The sequence below is a fragment of the Macrobrachium nipponense genome, chromosome 14 (assembly GCF_015104395.2).
Source record: "Macrobrachium nipponense isolate FS-2020 chromosome 14, ASM1510439v2, whole genome shotgun sequence".
Classification (NCBI taxonomy): Eukaryota; Metazoa; Arthropoda; class Malacostraca; order Decapoda; family Palaemonidae; genus Macrobrachium; species Macrobrachium nipponense.
In genome coordinates, this window is record NC_087207.1 from 59,649,445 (window position 1) to 59,670,990 (window position 21,546).

The 21,546-nt window shown below is 41.5% G+C and overlaps 1 protein-coding gene across 1 annotated transcript in view; it reads left to right on the forward strand.

Moving 5' to 3' along the window:
• Positions 1-21,546, forward strand: part of LOC135226547 (cullin-4A-like) — a 64,353-nt gene that overhangs the window by 32,955 nt on the left and 9,852 nt on the right. Inside the window, exons 7-11 of the mRNA XM_064266203.1 lie at positions 11,431-11,623; positions 12,111-12,247; positions 12,877-13,041; positions 13,714-13,881; positions 16,713-16,868. Of these exons, the coding sequence (XP_064122273.1) occupies positions 11,431-11,623; positions 12,111-12,247; positions 12,877-13,041; positions 13,714-13,881; positions 16,713-16,868 (819 nt within the window). The remainder of the gene's footprint in view (positions 1-11,430; positions 11,624-12,110; positions 12,248-12,876; positions 13,042-13,713; positions 13,882-16,712; positions 16,869-21,546) is intronic.

Genomic DNA, 21,546 nt, shown 5'->3' on the forward strand with positions numbered 1-21,546 from the left:
CTCCGTTTCATGACGGGGGGAAGGATCTTTCAGTTCAGAGCCTTGTGTTTTCGGCCTGTCCACAGCTCCTCAGGTCTTCACAAGCCTGATGATGAATGTGGGCGAGATTTCTTCATCTCAAAGGAGTGAATGTCTCTATGTACCTAGACGACTGGCTCATCAGGGCCAGATCGGAGAGACAGTGTTTGGAGGACCTAAAGTTAACTCTCGATTTGACCAATGCGTTGGGATTGCTGGTGAACCTCGAGAAAGTCTCAGCTGACCCCCAGACAAGACCTAGTCTATCTGGGATTTTTTTTGTTCGGATGGATTCTCGGGGTTTTCGAGTTTTTCCTTCGCAAGAGAGAACCGCAAAAGGTTTGAGGATAATCTCTCTCTTCTAGAGAAACATCAAACGTCAGCGGGGAATGGTTGAGCTTCTTGGGACGCCTTTCCTCGCTGGAACAGTTCTTCCACTGGGAAGACTTCATATCCGTCCACTTCAATTCTTCCTCAAGAACGTCTTGGAGCTGGAAAACCGGACAACTGTCGGACGTTTTTCCCATTCCAGTGGAGATAAAGGCACACCTACAGTGGTGGTTGCTACCTCTGGAAGAGAACAAAGGGATCTCTCTAAGAACACAGAACCCAGACCTAGTGTTGTTCTCCGACGCGTCGGAGACGGGTTGGGGAGCGACATTAGGCTCAGAGGAAGTGTCAGGCACCTGGGAACCAGCACAGGTGTCCTGGCACATAAACTGCAAAGAGCTCTTCGCCGTACACCTGGCATTGAAGAGCCTAGAACCTCTGGTGAGAGACAAGGTAGTGCAAGTAAACGTGGACAACACCACCGCACTTGCCTACATTCGGAAACAGGGAGGGACACACTCCTCGTTCCTTTACGAACTCACGAGAGATCTATTAGTTTGGACGTCTCACAGGAACATCTCCCTGCTGACAAGGTTTCGTACAGGGAGCAAGGAATGTGAGGGCAGACAGGCTCAGCAGGAGGAACCAGGTCCTTCATACGAATGGACTCTGCACGAGAATATGTCTCGATCTCTGGTCTCTGTGGGGACTCCTCATGTGGATCTCTTCGCAACATACATTTCAAAAGGCTACCAGTGTTTTTGCTCGGTCGTGGAAGACCCAGAGCGATTATGGTAGACGCCTTCCTGCTAAACTGGTCTCGAGTGGACGTTTACGCTTTTCCCCCATTCAAAATCCTGGGGTTAGTAGTGAAAAAGTTGTGGCGTCAAAAGAGACGAGGATGACATTAATAGCCCCCTTTTGGCCGGCCCAGGAATGGTTTCACGGAGGTGGTAGAGTGGATCGTAGACTTTCCAATATCCCTACCAGGAAGGACGGATCTTCTCAAACAAACCACACTTCAGGAGGTACCATCAAAACCTCCCCGCTCTCGCTCTGACTGCCTTTCGACTATCGAAAGACTTGTCAGAGCGAGAGGCTTTTCTCGCGAAGTGGCAAGCGCGATCGCGAGAGCTCGCAGAAACTCCACTACGAAAGTATACCAGTCGAAGTGGGAGGTCTTTAGAAGGTGGTGTAGAGCCAAGAAGTGTCCTCCTCCTCTACCTCTATAGCGGAAATTGCTGATTTCTTGCTATTCCTGAGAGTAAAGTCTCATCTAGCCGTATCCACAATAAAGGGATACAGAAGTATGCTCTCGGCTGTATTCAGGAACAGAGGTTTAGATCTGGCAAATAACAAAGATCTCCACGATCTCCGTAAGATCTTTTGAGACTTCAAAGTCTAAGGAACCAGTACCTCCGAACTGGAACTTGGACGTAGTCCTCAAATATCTGTCTTTCGGATGATTTGAGCTCCGCATCTGGCATCATTTAGAGACATAACGAGAAAAATGCCTATTTTCTTTTATCGTTAGCGACGGCAAAAAGAATTAGTGAGTTACAAGCTCTGCAGGATAAAGTAGGATTCAAGGGAGACTCGGCTATTTGCTCGTTTAAGACCCTGTTTTTAGCGAAAAACGAGAACCCCACGAATCCCTGGCCTAGGACATTCGAAGTCAAAGGAATGTCTAGTCTCGTAGGCAGAGAAGCAGAGAGGTCTCTATGCCCTGTTAGAGCTCTGAAGTTCTATCTTCAGAGGAAGCGTCAGTTGGGAGGCTCTAGACAGGTCTTTGGGTGCGCGGTAAAAGACCCCACAAGACTGATGTCCAAGAATGCTCTAGCGTTCTTTTGTAAGAAACGTCATTACGGACGCTCATAAGGTCTGTCCTGACGAACAATTACAACTACTGAGGGTAAAAGCTCATGAAGTAAGAGCGGTTGCGGACGTCTCTCTCGTTTTATAAGAATATGTCGCTTAAAAAACATTTTAGATACGACATATTGGAGATGCAACTCAGTATTTGCATCTCATTACTTGAAAGACGTGCGTGTGACGTATGAGAAGTGCTTTTCTCTAGGTCCTATCGTATCGGCAGATACGATTCTCGGGTACGGAGCCGACACCAATCCTTAAAATGTATATACTGTTCTTCTCGTTTGGATAGGGTCGAGATCTCTTCGAACAATGGAGGATTCAGGCTCGCACGGGCGGCCGTCTATGTTGTTCATAAGAGAATTCTCGTCATATCCAATTAGTTGAGTATAATTTTTTTTGAAAAATTATGTATGTGTGCGTAGTGGTTTTTGAGTTACGGTTGTTGTGACGAGTTCGGGGATAACTCGTAACAATCCTTAGTTCTAACACATGGTTAGGATCAGGTGGTCGGGATTGGTTGTGTGCTCCTTCATAAGGTGTATTGTCATAATAAGTGGATCAGCACCCATTGACAAAGTCCTTTTAGGCTCTGCTGAGTAAGTGGGTAAGACCCCATCGCAGACCCACCAGAACTCTTGGCCATAGATCATATATCGCGCTAAAGTTTCTTGAGTGATGCAAGACTACTGGGCAAACACCCACCAAGTCTACCACCTATCAGGTAGGAACCAAGGTTTTATTTATACCTACAACATATGTTGTTTACCTGTCTATTCCATATAGTAGCTGTCTCTTACCCTCCACCGAAGGGTGCCAATCAGCTATGTATATATCTGACAGGTAAGTTGATTGTATGAAAATGATATTGTTATGTTACAATAAAGTTTCATACATACTTACCTGGCAGATATATACAATTAAAGGCCCACCCAGCCTCCCCGCAGGAGACAGGTGGAAGAGAGAAAATATGATAGAAAACGGGGATGGTTTCCTAGTCCTGCCACCCAGGGCAGGCCGGTAGATCACCTGACCTACCTGTAGCGAGTGGGCGCGAAATTTGAATTTCTGTCGGGGACGACGGAGTCTTAGCTATGTATATATCTGCCAGGTAAGTATGTATGAAACTTTATTGTAACATAACAATATCATTTTTCCTAACTATACAAACCTGAGGTCCTTTTACACATAGCCCCACCTCATGCCACCCCTCACTCTGCAGTTTTTGCTTGGGCCAAAAGCAAAAGTGATTTGTTTACCTCCCAGTCGCGCGCGCGCGCCTGTCGGACAAGCAGTTAACTACCGAACCCCTTGTTCGAAAGCTTACGACCTATCCAGCTGCCGCTAGTACCTTCCTATTGTAAAAGGACCTCAGGTTTGTATAGTTAGGAAAAATGCAATTTTAGACAAATTGTCATTTTACTATGGAGACGACTCAGTCGGTGCTGGCAGCAGTCCGTCCAGGGGACTGGATGGTGTCTCTCGACTTACAAGACGCCTACTTTCATATCCCCATCCACCCGACTTCAAAGAAATTCCTAAGGTTCATAGTTCAGAACAGGTGCTTCCAGTTCAGAGCCCTTTGTTTCGGCCTCAGCACGGCTCCTCAAGTCTTCACCAGAGTAATGTCAAACGTGGCTGGATGGCTTCATCAAGAAGGGATAAGAGTATCCCTATACCTGGACGACTGGTTGATAAGGTCGCAATCGAAGAGCAAGTGTCTGGAGGACTTGGTGCAAGACGTTTCTGATGACCAGGAGCTGGGTCTGATCATCAACAAGGAAAAAAGTCCCAGATCGAGCCGAGTCAGACGATTCTTTATTTGGGGATAGTTCTGGACTCAGTTCTTTTTCGGGCTTTTCCCTCCCTAGAGAGGCAAAACAAGTGCCACGAGAAAGTGCAACTATTCCTGGGGAGAGAGAAGTGCTTGGCGAGGGATTGGATGAGTTTGCTGGGCACCCTCTCCTCACTCGAGCAGTTTGTCTCCCTCGGAAGGTTGCATCTCAGACCTCTGCAGCACTTCCTTTCAAGAGTCTGGGACTGGAAGAATCAGGAGGACTCCTTTTCCTTTCCCATTCCAGCAGACATCAAAGAACATCTGAGTTGGTGGCTGGATCCTGCAAAGTTGGGGGAAGGAATCTCCCTGTACAAGAAGAACCCAGACCTAGTGTTATTCTCAGACGCTTCGGAGTCAGGTTGGGGAGCAACACTGGGGAGCAGGGAGGTCTCGGGCTCTTGGAAAGCCCAACAGAAAGAATGGCACATCAACAGGAAAGAGTTGATGGCCGTTCTATTAGGGTTGAAAGCCTTCAGAGATGCTGTTTCGGGGAGAGTAGTGGAGGTCAACTCGGACAATACCACGGCCCTGGCTTACATAAAAAAGCAAGGCGGAACTCATTCTCTGTCCCTGTACGAGACAGCAAGAGAACTCCTTCTGTGGGCAAAGGAGAATGGAGTCAATCTTTTAACAAGATTTGTGCAGGGACAGAAGAATGTAAGAGCAGACATGCTCAGCAGGAAAGGGCAAGTTCTTCTCACAGAATGGACCCCTCAATCTTCAAGTTTGCCAGGAGCTGTGGAAATTATGGGGGAAGCCTTTGATAGATCTCTTCGCCTCCAACCTGAACAAGAGAATCCCCAACTACTGCTCCCTGGTCCTGGACAGGGAAGCAATAGCAGTAGATGCCTTCTTGATGGACTGGACGGGGATGGACACTTATGTGTTCCCTCTGTTCAAGATCATCAACCTTGTCATCAAGAAGTTCGCTCTTCTCGGGACAGGGAGAATGACCCTGATAGCTCCATTCTGGCCAGCAAGAGAGTGGTTCACAGAGGTAGTGGAGATGCTAGTGGACTTTCCAAGAAGCCTTCCTCCAAGTCCAAAGCTTCTCAAAAGCCCCACTTCAAGAGGTATCATCCAAACCCCCTCGCTCTACAATGGACTGCATTCAGACTATCGAGAAGCTTGCCAGAGCGAGAGGCTTTTCAGCGCAAGCTGCGAGAGCAATCGCAAGAGCGAGGAGGGCATCTTCTCAGAGAGTCGACCAATCGAAGTGGGAGGTCTTTAGTGATTATATATTGTATTATTGTTTATGGGTATAGATAATGTGATTATATATTGTATAATGTTATGGGTATTTTATGCATTGTTGAAAATATGGTGGGTGTCCTATATATAGACAACATGTGGTAGATTCTAGAAGGTGTCTGTTGATGTATTTAAGTTGTGTTGTGACGTCATAGGCTGTGACGTCATAGACAAGATGGCGGCGGCGTCGGCAGGATGTAAACAATAACACGGGGCAGTAGAAAGCACGTGTTGGTGGTGTGTGGTTGGTAGGGGAGAGCTCTCTGTCTGGTAGGAGTTGTTTTTTGGGTCGTAAGTCTTGTGGTGCTGGTGTTTTAAGGTGATTTCTGGAGTGTACTGGAGTTGGAGAAAGCGTACAGGTGGGTAGATTATTCATTTTTATAGAGAAAGAAAGGAGTTAGGCTAGGCCAAAATTCAAACTGGTACCAGAGCGTGGTTGATCAAAGATGCCTGGATCCGACAGTGAACAAAGGGAGACTACTAGATGGAGAAGGAATAAGAATGTCCTAGGTTTAGCGGGATACAAGAAGAATACAAAGAATGGAAAGGTCAAGCCGAAGATTGGCTATTGTTGTATGGAGAAAGATACAAAATACCCGGCGATAGAAATGAGAATGAGCTTAAAAGGGAAAGCCCGAGAGCTAGTGGAAGCATTAGATAAAGATAAACTTACTGGTACAGAGGGTCCAAAGTTAATCCTAGAGAAACTAGATAAAGCCTATCTAAAAGACTCGGTAATGGAGAATTACGGCTAGAATAAAAAGATACCTTCTAATAAGAAGAGAATCTAGTGAAAATATGGCGGACTATTTAATTAGATACGAGAAGATAAAATATGGAAGCTAACAGAGGAAGCACAATGGAGTAATGGGTTAATCGAAAGAAAAGAGGAAATAAGAAAGTTACTAACGGAACTGATTAAAAATTGTGAGGTTTGTAAAAATACAAAAGAAACCCCGCCAAACCGGTAGTAGGCTTTTTCTTGGAGTAAACGTTCAATGAAGTCGTAGCGATGGATGTGGGAGATAGAAGAGAGAAAGTTCTTGGTAATAGTGGATATGGCAACGAGATATTGTCAGGCCTGTTGGATAAAAGATAAGAAACCAGAAACTATAATAAAGATACTTTTTGAGTGCTGGTTTGCTATATTGGAGCACCCTCCTGCCAAAATATTGTCAGATAATGGGGAGAATTTCAAAAATGAAAAAGTAAGGAGGATGGCAGAAAAATGGAATATTAAAGTATTTAGCCACAGCATCAGAATTCTCCGTGGAGCAACGGATTATGTGAAAAGACCGTAGGCATGATCAGGAAGTGTAAGGAAGATGATGGAGGAAGAGGGAAGTAGATTGGTCCCTAGCTTTGAAATGGGTAGTGAGGTGCTAGGAACTGTTTAATGAATAATGGAGGTTTCTCTCCCAACCAATTAGTATTTGGAAAAAACCCTTCACTGCCTAACCTAATAGGAGAAGAAAAGTTCTAGTCCTGCAAGCAAGAAGAAAAAGGGATGGAAGAGGGTTATGGTAAGGGACACACTGAATGCAATGCACAAGGCCAGAGAAGCATTTACAAAAAAATGAAAAAAATGTCCTGTAATAAAATAAGAATAGCGCTAAACAAAAACATCAGAGAACATAAATTTGAAGAAGCAGTGGTAGGAGATGAGGTATTCTATAAGAGGGAAAATTGAAAATGAATGGATAGTGACCTGCTCGGTAGGTGGGAGTATCGGGAAACAATAATAGTCAACATGGGGATTCTTAAGAGAAGTAGCTAGGATACATGTGACAAGGATTCAACGACGATCACCAGATACAGAAGAGATATCGGCTAGAATAGATAAATCCCATGGGGTGAAAGTAGGTCAGATGGCCCAAATGAAGGGAAAGTAGATTGGCTGGAAGGAGAGGAGATAATGGGTGAGAGAAGGAATGCAGACACAGAAGAGACTATAGAAAAGAAATGAGAGGTGATAGAGGTAAACAGTGGAAGATAACGGCAAAGTGGTCAATAGAAAGCGAGTTAATGGAAGAGATACCAAAATTCAAAAGTGAAATAGAGTTAGGGCTATCAAACAATGATACAGGACAAGTAGAAGAATGGACTATTTTAGGTCTTGCAGGAAAAAGATCAAGCCAAGCATGGCTGATTCGTACAATATACGAGACTCACAGTCAGGTGACAAAGGGTGGGTTAACTTGAGGGATTATAGTCAGGTAGAAAAAATTGAAGATGAGAGGAGGTGTTTGCTGGGATTTGAAATAGAAGCATAATGGAAGCTAAAGAAAAAGAAACTTCTAAGTTGGAGAGATAACCAGGTATATGAGGAGGAAATGATGTTGGACAAAAAGCTATATCTACAAAAGATGGATAGTAACTGAAAAGATAAAAGGGGGGGAAAGGATATGTAAAGCAAGATTGGTAGCTAGAGGGTTTGAAGAAGAAATGGCTGAGTGGGAAAAGGATGCTCCCACATGCAATGCTGAAATTTTAAAATTCTGTCTAACCATAATAAGGTGAAAAATTGGAATTGTTATACATTGGATGTCAAAAAAACTGCATATTTACAAGGTGACCGAGATACAAAGAGAAGTGTACTTGAAGCCACCAAGGGAAGATGGTTGGAAGGGGATTTATGGAAGTTGAAGAACAAAAACCAGTCCTATGGGCTCAAAGGGATTGCAGGCACAAAAGCATGTGGTATTGTAAAGTGGTGAAAGTAGTGAGGAGCTTCAAGGTGAGAGAAGTAGACTAGAACCTAATATATTCTTTTGGAAAAAGAACAATAAATTGGAAGGCATTTTGTGTACACACGTAGATGATTTTTGCTACGGAGGAACTGAAGGATTCTTAAAGGAACGATGGGAGATTGAAAGGGAAATTGCAAGTAGAGAACAAGAGAGTAAAAGGTTCAAGTATATAGGAGTAGTAATGAGGCAGAAGGAGAATAGATTTTCCCTTATCAGTGGCAGTATATAAATTCCATAAGAGAACCAGAGGCTAGAAGATATACGGGTAATAGAGTGCTAACAAAAAGAGTTAACAGAGTACAGATCAGTGGTAGGACAGCTGAATTGGGTATCACTACACACGATGCCAGAAATATCATATGATATTAGCGAATTAAGTAAAGCATTTCAAGAAGGAACAACTCAGGATATGAAGAAACTATTAAAATTGTGAGAAAAACTAAGAGCATGATGGGCGAAGTTACAATAAGTGAGATGGAAGAAGAAAGGGTTTATTGGAAGCCTATGCAGACGCTTCATTTGGAAACATAGAAGATGGCCATACTCAACTGGGTTATATTATTTTCTTTGACAGATGGAAGAGGAGAAGTCCCATATGGTGGAAGTCTAGGAAATCCAGGAGAGTGGCAAAATCCACCATTGAGGCTGAAGCCCTGAGTGTTGGGGAAAGCTGTAGAAGGATTGATATATTTCCAGCATTTGTGGGAAGAGGTAGTAGGAGGGAGAAATTTAGAAGCCTTGGTTAACAACGATAGTAAAACACTAATGACCCTCCGCCATCAAATCGAGGTGCACTGGTGTAAGTAGCAAGAGATTAAAAATAGATATTGCTGCAATAAGGAAACCATTTGAATCCGTGGGGAAATAAAGGAGGTGAGATGGATAAAAGGAAAGGAGCAAGTGGCTGATGTATTACTAAAGCAGGAGTTTCAGGGGAATGTATTAGAAATTATGTAGAGGGTAAAGAGTTGGAGGACGAAGAAATTAAGAGGGGAATACTAGGTTAGGAAACAGTCGGAGGGAGGGAGAAAGAGATAAGTGTGATTATATATTGTATATTGTTATGGGTATAGATAAGTGTGATTATATATTGTATAATTGTTATGGGTATTTTATGCATTGTTGAAATATGGTGGGTGTCCTATATATAGACAACATGTGGTAGATTCTAGAAGGTGTCTGTTGATGTATTTAAGGTTGTGTTGTGACATCATAGCTGTGACGTCATAGACAAGATGGCGGCGGCGTCGGTCAGGATGTAAACAATAACACGGGGCAGTAGAAAGCACGTGTTGGTGGTGTGTGGTTGGTAGGGGAGAGCTCTCTGTCTGGTAGGAGTTGTTTTTTGGTCGTAAGTCTTGTGGTGCTGGTGTTTTAAGGTGATTTCTATTTCTGGAGTGTACTGGAGTTGGAGAAAGCGTACAGGTGGGTAGATTATTCATTATAGAGAAAGAAAGGAGTTAGGCTAGGCCAAAATTCAAATTTAGATCTTGGTGTAAACGACACAACGTGTCCTCAACCTCTACCTCTGTGAGTCAGATTGCTGATTTTCTCCTGTTCCTCGGAGGCAGGAATCTAAGCTGGCCGTGTCCACTATAAAAAGGATACAGAAGCATGCTTACTACGGCCATTTTTAGGCATAGAGGCATGGATTTATCTCAAGATACAGACTTGAAGGATCTCTTGAAGTCTTTTGAAACGACTAAGCACACAGTAAGACCTCCGGCTTGGAATTTGGATGTGGTTTTTGAAGTTCTTATGCAGCAGGAAGTTTGAACCCATCTCGCAAGCGACCCTTAGAGATTTGAACGAAGAAAACTTTATTCCTGATGGCTCTAGCCACGGCAAAAAGGTCAGCGATTCATGCGATGGAGAAGCAGGTAGCTTCAATCAAGACGGTGCAGTATTTTCTTTTAGGCTCGACTTCCTCGCTAAAAATGAGAACCCATCCAAACCCTGGCCGAGGACTTTTGAGGTTCCTAACCTCACAAGCTTAGTGGTCAAGAGGAGGAGAGACTCCTCTGTCCAGTGAGAGCCCTCAGGGCATATTTGGCACGTACTAAGAATTTAAGAGGACCTTCCAGTGCTTTATGGTGTTCTGTTAAGGATCCTCATAGGCCCCTCTCGAAGAATGCATTGTCATTCTTCCTTGAGGGAGACCATAGAAGAAGCTCACCTCTTATGTGAGGAGGAGAACTTCGGCATCTTAAAAGTGAAGGCCCACGAGGTGAGGCTATTTCAACGTCATTGCATATCAGAAAACATGATCAGTTAGACAAATAATGGACTCGACATTTTGGAGAAGCAACTCTGTATTCGCTTCTCATTACCTCAGAGGGGTAGAGTCGATTAACGAGAAGTGTTTACACTTAGGCCCATCACATAGCTACGTCTTCGTTATTGGTAAAGAGTTACTACTCCCCTCAACCTTAACCTTAGTATATACCTTCATTTGGGGTTTGTGTTTTTATGGTTGTCTGAGGAATTGTCTGGTTGGAACAGCACCCTCAGTCTAGCTAGATAGGTAAGATATCTAGTCTGCAAGGTTAGGGTGGTGGTTTAGTTGAGGTAAGGTTGCAGGGAATTTAAAGGGAAATAGGTAGTGTCAGAAGTCTAGTCACGTTTGTTGGGGTCTCTTGCCCCGTTTGACAGACTAAGTGAGTTGTTTCAGCATAACAGGTCTCATCCTGGCTGGCGCTCCTAAGGGAAAGCAACTCAAGAGGCAGGAACCTTTGAAGTCAGCTACCTTAGCAGGTAAGGAATCAAGGTTATTGCCAACAACTTTTAGTTGTTTCCCAACGATGTTGGCTGTCTTTCACCCACCTCCAAATGTGTGAATCAGCTATATATATATAACTGCCAGGTAAGTCCTATCCATAAAAATGAAGTATTTATGATAAAACAAAGTTTTATGAATACTTACCTGGCAGTTATATATATTTTAAGCCAACCCACCTCCCTCAGGAGGACAGGTCGGGCAAGAGATGATCTGAGGAATAGAAAATGGGAATGATTCCAAGTACCACCCTGTAAGGGTTGTTAACCACCTAACCGAACACCTACCACTCGGCGGTTGCCGCGAGTTTAGAAAAATCTGCCGGACCGATAGAGACTATAGCTATATATATATATAACTGCCAGGTAAGTATTCATAAAACTTTGTTTTATCATAAATACTTCATTTTTAAATGTTTCTGGATCTAAGGTTAAAATTGGAAGCATTATACAAGATAAGATTTCTTAATAAAATTGTGAACATTACCAAGAATTTAAGATTATATTCAAACTAAAAGATTCTCTCCCAGAAAGTATTTAGTCCTTTATTTAAAATAGCTTTATTTTTCCTTAAGCTCTTAAATCCCTTTCTTTCAGTCGTATGGTAAAACAATTGTAATTAACCCGGAGAAGGACAAAGGAATGGTACAGGAGTTACTAGATTTTAAAGACAAGATGGATGGCATCGTTAGTGAATGTTTTTCCTCGGATGAAAAGTTTGTGCTGGCACTTAAGGAAGCTTTTGAGCACTTCATAAATCAAAGACAAAATAAGCCTGCAGAATTAATAGGTATGTCATTATGTATTTATTTTTGCTGTTTAAAATCATGATGTCCTGTTTTTGTGTTTAAAAAGAAGTAAAGGCTTTCAAGCGTTTAATAGTATACTAGTATGGTTTAAGATTTTCTTATTGTGGTGTGATTTTTATGCTAAACAGTTGTCTGGAATGCTTATATAAAGTGTGAAAGCCAGGTAGTTATCGACTAAATTTGACATCTATGTCTTATAAGTAGATTTTTAATATGTTTAGTGAAGCTAAATGAGAGGGGTGCTTGAACAAGGATGTGAATGCTGTAAGAGTTTAACTCATGGCTCTTTTATTTCTCACACTTCTTACCACACTTATCAAGTTGAAAGGGTGGGGTTAGCAGACAGCAAGTAAATTAAAAAAAAAAGGTTTTTTGTTACTTCTTTGGCTAATTTTAAGTAAAATAATGTCAATTTTTAAAGCTCTGCATACAAATAAACATATTTTGACATTTGCCTTAAATCCTCAGCCAAGTTTGTTGATGGAAAGTTACGTGCAGGCAACAAAGAAGCTACAGAGGATGAATTGGAACGTCTTCTGGATAAGATAATGGTTCTCTTTAGATTTATCCATGGCAAAGATGTTTTTGAAGCCTTCTACAAAAAGGTAAAGTTTCTTTTATCCTCTCATTGTCATTTCCATAGTCTTGAACATTTCTATCTAGGTGCTTCTACTGATACTTTGTCTCTCAAAGTACTGCAGAAGCTTTTAAACTTAAGAAAATGAGATTAAGAAAAATGTATTGGGCACTGTTGCTGCTCTGTTACTTTTCAATTATGAATATGCAACAAAAAGCAAATCTTGATTATTCTGTAGGTTTCTTAAGTCATAACTAGTAGAATGGTAACTTTCTCTGATTGAATCACTAAGTAATGCTGCACAGTGCATACCATATAATGATATTCATTATACTGTACAGCTCTATTACTATATACCAGTAGCATTAGTAAGTAACAACGTTGTTCTCTCATGAACCATTGATGTTATTAGTTCGAGATATATGAACATAAAAAACTTACTTTTTCTGTTGTTGTAATAGAGAGGGTATTTCATTTTACTTTCCTTTCCTTTTGTCATATTAGAGAGGGTATTTTATTTTACTGAGAACATTTTGACTAGTATGATTTTTTTATTTTAATAAATTTTTAGATAAATCAAACTTATGATCTATAGTATTTTAAATCAAACTCTTATGAGCTTTAGTATTTTTTATAACACTTATGCTACCTTTACAGGATTTAGCAAAGCGACTGCTAGTGGGTAAATCAGCCAGTGTAGATGCGGAGAAGAGCATGTTAAGTAAACTAAAACAAGAATGTGGTCCAGGGTTCACAAGTAAATTAGAAGGCATGTTTAAGGATATGGAACTGTCTAAGGATATAATGCTTGCCTTTAAGCAGGTGAGTAAGTGAGTTGGAGACCTTGAGTTATGCTTGATATTAATAGCAGATGACAGCTAATGTTTGTTGCTGTACAACTAAGTATTTTAGGTGTACAGTTTCTTGTTTGTTACAGAGTATTTCAAACCATTCTTGGTGACAATGGTGCTTTAAGTGCCATTGCTGTTTAGAAAAGGTTAATGGATTTTAATGCTGTACACAATACTGTATTCATCTAATACTGTACACAGTACATATATTTAGATTTTACGTACTTGGAATATAGGAAGAGGAAATGTATGGCGAAATTTTCTATTGAAATGGGATGTGTATATCATATAGAGGGATTACACCCAATGTAAAATATACTAGTGTCAAGGTATTATGTAGTAAAAGAGGTTAGTTTTGTAGTAATGAATAGTGCTGCCAATCAACAATTAACAGAATGCGTTAACCCACATAATAACAATAATAATAATAATAATGAAAACTTCATTTGCTTCAAAGGAAATATGTACATTATTCCTAACCTTATTACCTATATTATATATATTACTTTTAGTAAAACCTTATAGAAAAAATTGTTTATTGGTATAAAATCTTTCAAGTGTAGGTAAAACATGGATTGGAAGCAGTTACTGTTTAAGACTTAAAAGCCATAGCATTATCAATAATTTTTCTATTCTGTTTCAGAACTCACATGTAGGAGCAACCCCAATGGAACTTAATGTTAATATATTAACAATGGGCTATTGGCCTAATTATCCATTGATGGAGGTAAATCTTCCACCAGAGATGGTCAACTATCAACAAATTTTCACAAAGTTTTATTTAGCTAAACATAGTAATAGGAAATTACAGGTGAGTAACATGCTCTTTTTTTTATTTTCTTTTCAAGGTTTATAAGTACAGTTTTCTCTTTGATTATACTTTCAAATGTTTGCCGGTGTAATTTTGTCTTTAACCATAAATCTGTTATTGCCATGTCTTTGGTATGCCAGTGTGATTGCCGTTAAGTTCAAACTACGTATGACTTATATGTTTTCCTGTATAATATTTCACTTTCAGCGGTAAAAAGCACATAATGAATAAATGAACCTAACCTGTTTGATTACTGGTTTTCTGTGTAGAAATGGCTGAAGTATATTTGTCATAAAGCCTGTTAAACATACTCTGCAGTGCTAACAGTTTGCCTTTTTTATTGACAATAAGCAGAAAACCTTGAAAATGAACTAGAGTAAAAATAGTGGAACCTCACCCATTGCTGAATAAATGAACTGTTACATCGTCATTTCTCAGTTCATGTATTTATGGTCCGTAGGTAGTTAATTTGTTGTATGTTAGAGGATATTAAAAATTAAAAAGTAAGCTCGAACTAAAGAATAAAATCAGAAACTAATTGAAGAATTGTGAAAAATAGGGGAACAAAAATGAGGTTAGGATGAATTTCTTTGAGTGTCAGATGGTGAGCAACCCTGGGCGAAGAGGGGCAGTAAACTGTGTAGAGAAACGGTTGTTTTCGGAAGGTGGTTGGAACTGGGGAGCACTTTCCCTGGTTGGGAGGGGAAGGAGGGGTAGGCACATGTCTAACTTGATAAAGCATTGTTTGTTTTATGTTATGCTTATGACTTGCTATTTACATTTTACGCTATTCTCATTTATCTTTTTACTGTACATTTTCTGTCATTATTTATTTTTACAATCTTTAAGAAAAACTATTGATTGTGTGCACAGGGTATGATAGTGATAAAATATTCTCTTGTGTGCAATTATGATGTGTGACAATCATACTTGAGTAAACTAAACTTGTAATGAAACATGATACAGTAAGTCAAGCAAAGCAAAAAAACTAGCAACATGTACGCGTATGCACACACTCATTCCATGGTCTGTTTGTTGATGTCTTGCCTACATATGAAATTCACATACATAAATATTTTGATGACGATTAGAGATGAAATATCAACAGTGATAAAATATTCTCTTAAGTGCTCTGATATGTGTGATGACCATATTTGGAGTCAACCAAACTTGTAATGAAGTATGTTAAAGTAAATCAAGCAAAGGAAGAAACCAAAGGCAACATGTATGTATGTATGCATACATTCATTCAATGGTGGTGTGATCTTCCTGGTGTTTGTTTAGTTTTGTGTATTCAAGGTTATGGTACAGTAATTTGAGAGAGAAAACAACTGAGGGAGTTTACATCAGAGCCTAATACAATAGCTCTCGCGTGCGCGCACACACACACACACACACACACACACACACACACACACACACACACACAGACACACACACACTTTTCTCCACTATTTAATTTTAAATCATACATGGGGTACAGGCATATGCACACAAACACTAATTCCAATAACTTTTAGCAGTGTTTTGAAAATGAATTTGCTTTTAACAGTCATCGAGAAATGCTGTATATACTATTAAAGATATAAACACGGGGTGTTGTAATGTAGTACACAAACACGGTTTGTGTATTATAAATCAAGTAAATGTAATTTTTGTTAGATAGTATTCTGAGCTAGGCTTTCAAACAAGATTACAAAACTTATGGCTTATGTAACACTTCATAACCATATCTTATAATTAACAACCAGGTACCAAAGAACTGAAGTTAACAACATCTGGTATGATATAAACACACGAATCGGGAAACATCTGTTTTGCGATTTTGAGGGATTATACTTTAACAGAAAGTATGTTAGTTTACGTTTGTAATCTGTTTTATATTTACGTAATTAGAAAAAAAGTAATAAGAATTCCAGTAGTAATGCATTTCTTCTAGCAACTAGAAAATGATTCCTAATTTTTTTGTTATTTGGCTTGATCAGCTGATTCTGAGAATGTAAACCTTACAAATGGTGGCCGAGTGATTTCTTATACGCATTACAATTATGGTATAACAATAATAATGCAGTATACTTAGATGGATTCAGTAAGTTGAGTATCAGTTTCAATACGTTACCTTCATCTTAAATACAGCTGTAATAGGCGATTTGACTTAAGCAAATGGATACTGTGAGTTTGTATATTGTGTATGGTAGTATAATATGTAAGGAACTTATAAGAAGAATGTTGCTGTATAAAAATACATTAATGGGCATATTCTAATAATGCAGTATATATTGTTACAAATATGGGGAAAAAAGGTAGATTATTGCCTTTTTGCATAAAGTTTAAAGGGTGATGGGTGTTAAAAGTACATGTGATATTGACAAGGTTAAGTGAGGAAAGTTATGCCATTGAACACCACCAGTTTTTTGTTGAAGGATAACTGAATTTTAGGGTACTTGCAAAACCAAGGTTATGAAATATATTACTGATTTTGAGTAAGAATGTGCTTCCATTTACCAACCATAAAGATAGATATACTCTTGATTACAGTGGTATATCAGTGGCAGTTTTAAATGGTGACTAGACTTGTATTATAAAAGTTGTGGACAGACTTAATTGATTATTCTTTCTTTATCATTAACTACATTATGCACTAAAATAATATTGATTTATCTCATACATTACTATGTTAAAATTATAAATTATTTAAAGTGTATCTATATTTTTTATTATGCCAACTTCCACATGGGTCTTTTTCTTGAATAAAGCACTAATTTTCTTTTAGGTTTATTGACTTTCCGTGATTCAACATCACTGATAATTACGTTCATTGATCTTTTCAGTGGCAACCTACTCTTGGCCATTGTGTACTAAAGGCATCATTTAATCAAGGACCCAGGGAACTCCAGGTATCACTATTCCAGGCTCTCGTGCTCCTTTTATTTAACAAAACAGATTCCCTGTTACTAGCAGATATTTCTAATGGAACAAATATTGAGGTAAGATCAAGTTCATTTTGTTCAGTTTCTGTTTGTTTTACCATTACCAAAGAACCAGTGGGATGGCTACCTTTTGCTTGAATGGAAAGAAGAGAAAACTGGGAGAGGAGAAAAATATAGGGGCTTTTACAATGACTGAACACATTGAACCCAAAAATTCAAGTAGTTGGAGAAATATAGATAAGGAAATTTGGTTATTGGAAGGGTCTAGCAAACTGAAATATTCGGAATAGATTCTCATGAGTTTTCATGTATGACACTTACCTGGCAGGTATATATATAGCTATATTCTCTGTTCGCACTGGCAGAATTTTCAAAACTCGCGGCAACCGCTAGATCACTGGTAGTTCAGGTGATCGCCACCCCGCTTCCGTGGCGCTGGTGCTCGGAATCATTCCCATTTTCCTCAGATTTTTTCTGCCACTGAACCGGCAACATCGTTGTTGGTTCCCTGCTAGAATTTGAACTCGTTAGCTGACTTTCGCTGTACTTGGATGGTTTATTGGGTATCGTATTGGAAAGTTGGATTGGCAATCGCGATTGGAAGTTCTTATAATGTCTGATTCTGGTGTAGTATTTCGAGTGTGTATGAAGAAGGTGCAAGGTGAGACTGCCGAAAGCCTCGGTAGACCCGCACACAGTATGTAAGAAGTGTAGAGAGGTTTTGTGTACTTGGATAATAGATGTAATGAGTGTGAAAGTTTAAATGAGAAGGAGTGGAAGACTTTCACGAAATATGTTGAGAGACTAGAAAAGGATAGAGTAAGAAGATCGGTGTCTCGGAGTGAGAGGTCAGGAATCTTCTAGTAAGGCCTTGAATACTTCTGTTATTTCTCCCCTTCTTCCCAAGTAGAAGTTGTTAATCCTTCTCCTCAGGTCTCTCCTGCGCCTGCTGCTGTTTCTGAGGATACTAATTATGTGAAAGTGTTTGCCGCCCTTGCGTCAATGGGCGATACAATTCAGCGTCTTACAGACAAAGTGGGTACGTTTGAGAGTGGTCACCTGTAGTGGACGGGCGGCTGATCATCTCCACTCGTGCTCCTAGAACCTAGGAGGCTCTGCCAAGCTCCCAGACCCAAGGGAGAAGGCATGTCGACAGTCGAAGGGAGGCGAGAGGGGTTCCCTTACGATCAGTCGTCCCTTCAGCAGTCCTGTTGCGTCCCAGGCTGCAGCAGTGCGTCATAGAAAAGGCGACACTGGGAAGTGTTTTTCCTCTACAGATAGTTCTGCGTCAGGCAGGTATGGACGTTAGGCGGAAGTTTCGCGTCCTCTGAAGAGGACGCATAGACTTACGTCTTCTCAAGATGAGCGTGACCCTCAAGAGCGGTGGAGTAGTCCCGAGATCTTCTGGTGATGAGGAAGAGGTGGTTCCGTTAAAACAAAAGGAGGAGATCCTTTAAGTCCAAGACAAGACGCAAGACCTCATGTATACGCGGTTCTCTGGATAGGAGCCCTCCTTCTGAATCCGGAGCAGTCTCTCCGGTATCTTCTCCTTATCGTAGAGCTCAGGATCGAATTTCTCGTTTTAATGATCCTTCTCGTCGTCGTTCTCCGCTTGCTCAGACTTCCCGCCAGGAAACAGAGACTAGGAACTTCCTTGAAGAGATGCAAGGAAGGTTAGCCGATTTAGTTAAATCGTGGGGAACATCGGAACATCCTCCTATGAGGCGTAAGGACGCATCTCTCCCCGTCAAGTCATCTAAAAGGACGCATGATGGTTTGCCTCCTTCTCATCACGCTTCGGAGTCGGCGGGTAGTACGCAAGTTACGGGAGCAGGACGCAGACGTAAGTTACGAGAACAGGAAGCAGGACGCAAGTTACCGGAGCAGGACGCAGGACGCAAGCTTCCGGAACAGGACGCAGGACGCAACCTCGGAGCTCAGAAGGACGCAGGACGCAGGCGGCAGGAGCCGGCTTCTTCCCGCGAGGTTGGAGAAGATTTTCTGCAGCAAGACCTTGGTTTACAGGATGTGTCTTCGGCAGAAGAGGAGATAGAAGACTTAGAGTCTGAGGAAGAAAAAGATGGTGAAGCACCTTCTTCAGACTACAAGAAATTAACGAATTGCCTTCTTTCACTTTTTGAAGGGGATTTTCAGCCTGCAGCTCCGACATCACCCCTTTCTCAATTCTCCAAGAATAAACTCCGAAAAAGTCCTCGTTTTTGAAGATGAAGTTTTTCGATTACGGCTAAGAAGGCTCTTCAAAGAATTGATACGTGGTTGAAGGAAAAGAGGGAAGCGGGCAAGACTGTGTTCTCTTTCCCTCCAGCCAAATTGGCTTCGAAGTCCGGAATTTGGTATGCGACGGGGGAAAATCTCGGCCTGGGAGTTCCTGCCTCCTCCCAGGGGGATTTTTCCAACATTGTTGACAGTTCCCGCAGACATGCTTTGAATTCGGCTAAAGTGTGGTGGTCTCCATCAGAGTTAGATCATCTCTTGAAAGGGATTTTCCGGACTTTCGAGGTTTTCAATTTTCTTGATTGGTCCTTGGGGGCTCTGGACGAACAGTGGAAAATAATGAATCAACGACTTCTCAACTCCCAAGCAGTATTATGTCCTGCATGGACAAAGCCTTAAGGGATGGCGCGAATGAGTTAGAGCATCTCTTTTCACCGCAGGAGTTTTAAAGAAGAGGTCACTCCTATGCTCTTTTGCTGCTAAGGGCGTTTCTAACGCCCAGAAATCCGAATTGGTTTATTCCCCACTTTCGGATCAGTTATTTCCTGCGGATATTATCAAGGATATTTCGCTTTCCCTAACTCAGAAGGCGACGCAGGATCTGTTAACTTCTTCGGTAAGAAAATTTTTACCCACAAGGTGGTTAAGAAGACGCGCTAAGGAATCAAGACAAGCTAGTCAGCCCTTTCGAGGCAAGTCCTTTTCTCGTCCTTCCTTCAGAGCAAGAAGAGCTCCGTCCAAGAGGGGTTCGAAACCCAGTAGTAAACAATGAACAACAAGTCCTTCAGACATCAGTAGGTGCCAGACTCCAGAAGTTTTGGGAGATTTGGCAAGAAAAGGGAGCAGATCCTTGGGTCGTCAAGGTTGGCCGAAGAAGGTTACAAAATCCCTTTTCATGAAGAAGGACCACCTCTTGCGACATTCGCCAAGAGAGCTTGGAGCTCACTACAGCGATCCAGGGAACAAGAAGCACTACAAGAACAAGTACTTTCTATGCTCAAGAAAGGAGCAATAGAACCTGTTCTGGATCACTTATCTCCGGGATTTTACAACCGGCCTGTTTTTAGTAGCGAAATCCTCGGGGGGATGGAGACCAGTACTGGACGTAAGTCAACTCAACTTATTTGTGGAGAAGACAAAATTTACAATGGAGACGACCGATTCAAGTACTGGCAGCCGGTACGTCCAGGGACTGGATGGTTACCCTGGACCTTCAAGACGCATATTTTCATATCCCAATTCATGCAGGATCCAGGAAGTACCTGAGATTTGTGATCCAGAACAGGGTCTTTCAGTTCAAAGCCCTCTGCTTTGGACTGTGCACAGCCCCACAAGTTTTTACAAGAGTGATGGCAAGCGTGGCGAAGTGGCTACACATTCTAGGAATAAGAGTGTCTCTATACCTGGACGATTGGCTCATAAGAGCCCAATCAAGAAAGCAATGTCTGGAGGACTTAGAAATGACGTTAACATTAACGGAAGAGTTAGGGCTCATGGTGAACTTAGAAAAGTCGAATATGACCCCCAATCAGGAGCTAGTTTATTTGGGGATTCTGATCTCCTCACTGACTTTTCGGGCTTTTCCATCTCCCAACAGACAAGAGCAGTGCATCCGAAAGTTCAGCATTTCTAGAGAAAGAACAATGTTTCGGCACGAGAGTGGATGAGCTTACTGGGGACCCTCTCGTCCCTGGAACGGTTCGTTTCTCTAGGAAGGCTTCACATGAGACCCCTACAAATATTTTTGAACCAAGTCTGGCCAAGAAAATCGCAACCAGATTCCTTCCTGTTTCGAATTCCTCGCAAGATCAAAGAGGAATTGCGGTGGTGGCTAACTCCGGGGAAGTTAGCGAAGGGAGCGTCGCTCCAGCAAAAGAACCCAGACCATGTATTGTTCTCAGACGCGTCGGACGCAGGCTGGGGAGCGACTCTCGGACATCAAGAAGTTTCAGGTCGTTGGAGCAAGGAGGAAGCGGCTTGGCATATAAACAGGAAGGAACTGATGGCGATTTTCTTGGCTTTGAAAGAGTTCAACGCGGTGATTCACAACAAGGTGGTGCAAGTCAACGCGGACAATACCACAGCTCTGGCGTACATCCGCAACAAGGAGGGACACATTCAATCTCTCTTTGCAAGTTGGCGGAGGAGATCCTTCTTTGGGCAGAGAAGGAAAACGTAACCCTTCTCACCAGATTCATTCAAGGGGAGAAGAATGTGAGAGCGGACCTGTTGAGCAGGGAAGGTCAACTTCTATCAACAGAATGGACTCTTCATCTAGAAGTATGCCAGAGTCTGTGGAAATTATGGGGTCGCCCAGTGGTGGACTTGTTTGCGACAGCAATGACAAAGAGATTGACGACTTATTGCTCTCCAGTTCCAGACCGTCAAGCAGTCGCAGTAGACGCCTTTCTTCTAGATTGGACGGGGCTAGACGTGTACGCCTTTCCCCCGTTCAAGATATTAGGAAAGGTTTTGAAGAAATTCAGGGAGAGTCAAGGGA